The sequence below is a fragment of the Leptonychotes weddellii genome, chromosome 8 (assembly GCF_054177405.1).
Source record: "Leptonychotes weddellii isolate Sample4059 chromosome 8, ASM5417740v2, whole genome shotgun sequence".
In the NCBI taxonomy this organism is placed as follows: Eukaryota; Metazoa; Chordata; class Mammalia; order Carnivora; family Phocidae; genus Leptonychotes; species Leptonychotes weddellii.
In genome coordinates, this window is record NC_138376.1 from 126,009,744 (window position 1) to 126,017,377 (window position 7,634).

The following is a 7,634-nucleotide window of genomic DNA, read 5'->3' on the forward strand; positions in this document are numbered from 1 at the left end:
TTTTTGATGGCTGCATAATATTCCATTGTATATATATACCACATCTTCTTTATCCATTCATCTGTCGATGGACATCTTGGCTCTTTCCATAGTTTGGCTATTGTGGACATCGCTGCTATAAACATTGGGGTACACGTACCCCTTATTATAATGCTGGGGGGAAAATCTTTTTAATGATGACTCAAAATTCAGGACCCCACAAAAGATTAATGAATTCTAAAACAAAAGTGTGCATGGCAAAAACAATTTTTTGAAACGTTACGTTTCAAAACGTTTGAAATGTTATGGAAGTAACGTACAAAAGTTGAATCTCCCTAACATAAAAGAGCTCATTTATTGAACACTACATCTGAAACTAATGATGTACCATAAGTTGGCTAATGGAATTAAAAAAAAATGAATTTGAAGAAAAAAAAGGCTCAAAAAAGAGAGAAAAGGGAACAAATGTCAATGGGTATCAAAAAAATGGCAAAGGATATAAAAATACAACTCACAGAAAAGGATATACAAAAGGCTTTCAAAAATATCTTTAAAAGGCTATTATTCTCACAGTAAGAGAAGTGGAACTTAAAACAACACTGAAAGAATATTTACCTATAATATTGTCAAAAACCAAACTGATAGTGTTTTCTTCGAATAAACAATGGAAAATAGCTACTGTCATTTATTGTTGATGAAAATATAATTTAATACCATCCCATGAAGCACCATTTGGCAATTTCTGTCAAAATTGTAAATAAATAAAAATATATACCCTTTGAGAAAGCAGTTTCTATTCCAGGAATTTATCCTATATCATATTTATTATTTCTTTTTTTTAACCATACCTTTTTATTTTTCACTTTTCTCTGATTGTATTTTGAATGTGATTCTTATAAACAAATTTATAACTGAAGTTTATTTTTTCTTTTTTGACAATTTCTTAAGAGAATAAGATAATTTATACTTAAGATGATTACTTATATATTTGGGTTCATCCTACATATTTTCTCTTCTCCATGGGTTTTTCTGTTTTCCAAACATCCAGGTGGGATGTTTGACTAGCCTTCCATAAGGTCAATAGAGTTTTATCCACTTCCTCTACTATATTCTGTTCTCTGGGAAGTTAATTCTATTTCTGTTCTTTTGACTGGTATTCTTGCACTTTAATATACTTAATTAATTTTGAAGTTAACCAGTAACTTTATTTTCATCCCTATCAGTGCAAGGACCTTACTTTGACTCAGATCACTGTCCTGTCATTTTCTCTACTTTTCCTTTCTAGTATTACGACTTCACTTTGTAACCTCATCATAACTGATGATTAAAAAAAAAAATTATAGTCAATGCTTCTTTGGTCTTATCCATTTGTTCAGTTTATTTACTGTTATCTCTTGCATCTCATTTCTTTGTCCTGTGTTCAGCTTATATAGTACATTTTATCCTTCAGTGAGGACAATGAGCTCTGGGTTGAAAAAACAAACAGAAAAAATCTCCATCTTGGTCAAATACATTTAGTTTGTCTTTATCTTGCATGCCAGTTTAGCTGAGTATGGCACTGAAGATTAATCATCATTGTTCCTTTAGCATGTTGAGGGGTTTTTACCATCTTGTGGCCTCTATTTTGTTAATGAGAAGTGTAATTTCAAGCCCAATTTTGATCCTTTATATGTCATCTATCTTTTGTTTCTAGTTGCTTTTAAATCTTTTCCTTGACTTTGGAGTTTTATAGGTTTTCTGAAGTGTCCAGATTTGCATCTTCAGTCTGGAGATGCACATCTTTCTTCAGTTATGATTTCTCCAAATACCTCCTTTCCCTGTCTCTCTGGAACTCCCTGGGGTCGCGTGGGGAGCAAGTCCGATGGGGGCTTTCTGGTGCTACCTCTACATTGGCTTTCCAGGTTCTGTGACCCAGACCCCTCCTTCTCTTTTTGTCTGTGGTCAGTCTATTATCCAATGACTGGATTCTGAAGTTAATGCTGCTCGATGTCCTTTGGAAATTTTATTCAGTTCTTTTCTAAAAATATTCTATGTTTTAAGCACTTTAAAAAATTCTTTTTTTTTTAAGATTTTATTTATTTATTTGAGAGAGAGAGAGAGCACAAGCAGGGGGAGGGGCAGAGGGAGAGGGAGAAGCAGAAACCCTGCTGAGCAGGGAGACTGACATGAGGCTTGATCCCAGGACTTCAAGATCATGACACTAGCTGAAGGCAGACACTCAACCTCCTGAGCCACCCAGGTGCCCCCACTTTAAAAAATTCTTTTCAGATTTTATTCTGTAATTTCTAGTTGCTAGTTCAGAGCTCATTCCCATGTTCACTGGTCTATTTAGTCTTTCTTATGGTGGTTCCATCACCATGATGGTGGTAAGTTTTAGATGGGGTTGCATTTTCTGTGGCAGCCCTATGCACCTAGCTCATGGGAGTATTAACACTTTCCATTTGCTTTGTCTGGGTCCCAGAAGTTTCCTTTCCATGGTCTGGGAAATGGGAAATTATATATATATATATATATATATACACACACACACACACACATATACATATATACATATACACACACACACATATATTTATTTTTTATTTTTTTTTTACTTTAGATTTCTATTTGGGTTTCTGTTTCTCAAAGGAGATCTTTCCCATTAAGAGCTTTGTCACATGCTCTCTTTCCCTTTCCACAAGTTTTCTTTGTCTCTACAAACTCAAGGAGAGACTTTCTGGTTCCCTTTCCAAGGTGGGGCAACCCTTGTAAGGCCCCAGTCCTATGCAAGAGTCTCAGCTTAACCCCCTTCTCTTGCTAAATGCCCTGTTTTCCTGGACTCTGGAGACATTAAAACCTCAGTCCCAATCTTGAGATCTGATCTGTATCTGCTACTCTCTTAAGTCAAATGGCACCACCTTTGTGACTCTGGATTTTGTCTTTATCTCTAGCATCTGAGGATTTCCTGACATAGACTTTGCATTGAACACATTTTGGTGTTTTTTAGGCTTTTTAGCAGTCTAAGGATCACATTAGTCTTGTCTGCCGTCCAGTGAGAGGTCTCCTTTTTGACATTAAAGAGCATTTTTCATGCTCAAAAGTCTTTTTGCATCAAAAATTTCATGCATTAGTACATAATTTTAACTATATATTCAGTATCATTGAAAAAGCTTAAAATGACATTTTTAAGTTATTTATCATAACCACATCTACATGCATTTGAAAAATAAAAGTACATCCATGTTTGAAATATGTTACACACACTATCCACAGACAGTGCTTAATGCCTATATAATTTGTAAGCCCTCTTGCAGTAACTCACCAGCTTCCTCAAGGAAGAACAGTGGGGCTGAGGCTTTATTTTATAAATGCCATAGTAAGTCCAAATGAAGTCATAATATTTAATAGATAATTATACTTTTTCAGATTAATTTGTGATTCTAAGCAAGGTCTTTGGTTCCTATGATAACAGATATTTCCAGTTATATTGTATTTGCTAATTGAAGCAAAGATATGGAAAATGTAAGAGTAAGTTTCTAATTTGAGTTTTTAATGAAAATCATTAACCTCATTGTGTTTCTGACCTTTCAGTATAGCATTACTACCTTACACATTTGTTATGGGGATAAAGTTATATATGATAGTCCGAGTAAAGTTAGAATTTTATTGCTTTTGACCAAAGGTCACTGTAAGATTTAGAGATAACTTGTGAGTACTGTGTGATCTTTAAAAAGTTATAAAACATAAATTTTAAAAAGAGAGAGATTCTGAGAGTAAAACTACTTGATGTTTCTGGAGTTAACATCCAAGTGGTCATCAATCAGTATGTTACTGTGTAATTTTACCTGATGTATCTAAAATGGTCCTTGTTCTGTGTCCTACTTCAAAGAGATTTCTTTTAATTCTGGATTTCTTGCATAAACTTTGAAGAAAGATTCCCAAATTTTACAAAAGTTTGAAAACTGCTATTTTTATAGTAATACTAAAGAAATATAAAGTGTAATATGTCATTAAAACAAGTTATCCTAAGAGCAAAATGATTTATATAACTGAAGTTTATTGCTGAATAAACAGTAAAAATGACCTTTTGTAAGTCTAAATGAACAAAAAAACCCACATTGATTTAGAAGAACTCTAAAGGATAATAGTCACCATGTGACAAATACATGGACAAAGACAAATAAGGGATCTCCTTACTTTTCTTTAAATTTTAGTTTTAATCTTGAATTATTCTCAATATCTAGATTTTTGAAAAAAGACCTTGTGTTATTACCAGTATATTACTTATGGACATACATTAATATGTTTGGTTTTGATGATGCTATGAAAACCAGAAACTTTTCCTTCTAAAGTTTTAAAAATAAACAGAATAGCAAATTAACCCCTAAATGATTTGTAGTGAAATGAGGGTGAATAGAAGCACCAAGAAGCAAGCCATTCTGATTGTTTGTTAAAATACTCATAAAATTCATGAAATGTAAATAATCACTGTAGTCCTAATGGGGAAGACATAGCATTTTATTTGTAGAGTATACAAAGTTGTAGAAAACAATGTTGGTATTTGAGGAGACTAGGATACATTGCATTACTAATGATAACGAGGATGGAGACATGAGGTTAAATGGAACAGTCACCAGGAGATTATAATAATGCTGAACCTCTACGTGCCTAACAACATAGCCTGAGAGACAGTATCACATCCTACAGCCAGATAGCTTGGGTTCAGATCCCAGCAACGCCTCTCTTTAGCTGGAGACCTTAGGCAAGTTATTGAACCTCTTAGTGCCTTAGTTTCTCCTTATGGAGAATAGAGATACTCATAACACTCACCTTTTAGAGTTGTCATGAGGAATGAAAAGAACTAATACACATAAGTATTTACAATAGTGTCTGGTATCATAAACATGGCATTCTTTTACTGTTGCTGTTGTGGATGTTCTTAGTATTGTTGCCCCAAACCACACAAAGAAACAAATCAATGGAATTCCAAGGAAAAAAATGGCACGTCAGCAGTCTTAGTAGGAGATTTTTAATTTGCTTCTCCAAGTGACCTAAATTCATTTTTAAATGTTTGAGAAAGACATGAGATAGCGGCAATAAAATATTTAAAGAGGTTTTCTTATTTTTCAAATCACTGCCCCCCCCCCAAAAAAGTGATCTACATTAAAAAAAAAAAAAACTGCAAAATAGAAAGGAAAAAGTAAATGTAAAACACAACCAGGGGCCAAAAAATAAGATGACAGAAGTTAAAATAGACATTGTGATAAATGTGAGTGACTTAAAGTATTAAAATAAAAAGTCCTAGATCACATTAAAATATAAAATTTAATAATTTTCTATTTATAGGACACAAATGTACAAATGTGACAGTGGGCTAAAAGAATTAGAAAAACATCAATAATATAGAAAAAATATACAGATGACATTTATATTATGAAGTTAGGCTACAAGGTAAAACTGATAGTAACACTGTACCTTTTGGAGCTGAATGATGTAGCAATACCTTTTAGTTGTCATGAGGAATGAACAAAATAGTTGTACAAAATAGTGTTCTAAAATGTCTTCAAATACACAAAAATCCTTGAAGGCTGGCATTGGATATATATTCCGTAAAATTTTACTATGAACAAAGTAAATTTTATGAATGTAAAAGGAATATAAAATGAAATTGATGTCCATATATACCTCCCTCTCGGATTCATTTTCCAAGCTCAATTCCAAGAGGACATCTAAACATTCAACGCTTTTTTTTTTTTTAAGATTTTATTTATTTATTTGAGACAGAGAGAATGAGAGACAGAGAGCATGAGAGGGAGGAGGGTCAGAGGGAGAAGCAGACTCCCTGCGGAGCAGGGAGCCCGATGCGGGACTCGATCCCGGGACTCCAGGATCATGACCTGAGCCGAAGGCAGTTGCTTAACCAACTGAGCCACCCAGGCGCCCCTAAACATTCAACTCTTGACTGTTTACTTCCTTAGGTGGCTGGGCAGTCCATGAGCAGACTGGAGACAGACCTCCTTCTTGGGGAACTGCAGGACATTTGATTCAATCTACAGTAGACACTCGGGGATGTGCTGGAGGTGTTACCAGTTAGTCATCCCCAGGGATAGGCAGGCATGTGGCTAGAGACTCCAAAAAGCTGAGAGAGAGCTAGAAGGTATAAGAACCTCCTAATGTAAAAGGCAGTTTCTCTGAGGTCTTGATGGGCTCCTCACTTAATTATAAGGTGGTAATTGAAAGCTGGGTGCATTCATAAGGACTTGAAGACCTGGGGAATTTGCACTTCTCACTGGAAACGCTGCACGCATCCTTAGCTCTGTAAATGGATTGTGTCCTCAGTCCGAGTCTTTTGGCTTCTTTCCATTCATGATATCACCATCACTTCTGTCATCTTGCAGGTAGCAAGTCAGGTCATGGATACTCTAGACAGTGAAGGACCCAGGCTAGAGGCTGGAACAGATCTCCTGCAGCTCGCAACACATCTCTTTTCTCAATCCCAGAGCTTTTGTTTCCGTTCGCAGTTGGTGCTGGATGCTTTTACAAAGATCAGGACAAGTCATGGAGGCATCATTGAGGGTGAAGGATATAGCAATGGAAAAGTGATGTATCTCTGTTCCCCAATGGAGCAGCCAAGAGAGATTGGGATATTCTGATTTTTTTGAGGTGACTTGAGAGCACCAACATTCTCCTTATCCTGCAGGATCCAGGGAACATTCACACAATCCTACTTTATCCCTCACTCTCATACTTGCTAGGTCCTGAAAAGACATTTCACAAGAATATACTGGTGTGCCATCCCTATTAGATTCCTGTTGGAAATTCAGATGCTAATCTCTCTTCAACTGTTTTTTTTTTTTTCATTCTGTTCTTACATATATCTTTTCAACATACATACGGTGGACTTCTTGAATCCTTTTCAGTATTACATTTGTGCCAAATGGTAAAATACTAACCAAAGGACCGCAAAACAAGTGTCAATGTTGATTATTTATTATTTATTATTCCAATCTGTTAAAATGTAAAGGTCAATGACTGTGACCCCATTGCTAATGGAATAAAGACATGCTGATGTACTTTAGGTTGTTAGATGAGTTGCTTAATAAAATTTTCCCAAAGTCCTGAAGAACGTGCTCCTCCTAAGTCGGTGACAGCCTCATAGCTGGTCTGGCCATGCTTCGCCCCATTGTTGTCTTCACGTGGCATTTCTTCTCTCTCTTTTCAGGTAGAAATTGAGAAGCTGGATTACCATCATTATCTGCCTCTGTTTTTTGATGGGCTCTGTGAAATGACATTTCCCTACGAGTTTTTTGCTCGTCAAGGAATCCACGACATGCTGGAACACGGGGGGAGCAAGATTCTTCCTGTCATTCCACAGCTCATTATCCCGATAAAAAGTAAGTGAACAGGTGAAAAAGCATCATTCAGCTTAGAAGGTGCCGCTTTTTGACAACTCGCTAATTAAGCAATAAAACACAACAGATTGAGGCTATCCCCAGGTTTTGCAGGAATTTTATAGGTTGACTTATGGGGCCAGACATCCCAAATCTACTCTATCCCATTATTGATACTGCACTGAAGCTTCTCACATAAACTAAATTGCACAGGCTTTATACTAATTTAAAATGCTTCCGAGTAATGACACAAGCATTAACATTAATTTATACACGCAGAAGTAA

The 7,634-nt window shown here is 35.6% G+C and overlaps 1 protein-coding gene across 1 annotated transcript in view; it reads left to right on the forward strand.

Moving 5' to 3' along the window:
• The window catches only part of PACRG (parkin coregulated), a 275,343-nt gene extending 267,967 nt beyond the window's left edge, over positions 1 to 7,376 (forward strand). The window contains exon 3 of the mRNA XM_081829286.1: positions 7,181 to 7,376. Within this exon, the coding sequence (XP_081685412.1) occupies positions 7,181 to 7,360 (180 nt within the window). The 3' untranslated portion in view covers positions 7,361 to 7,376. The remainder of the gene's footprint in view (positions 1 to 7,180) is intronic.
• Positions 7,377 to 7,634: the final 258 nt, after the last annotated feature.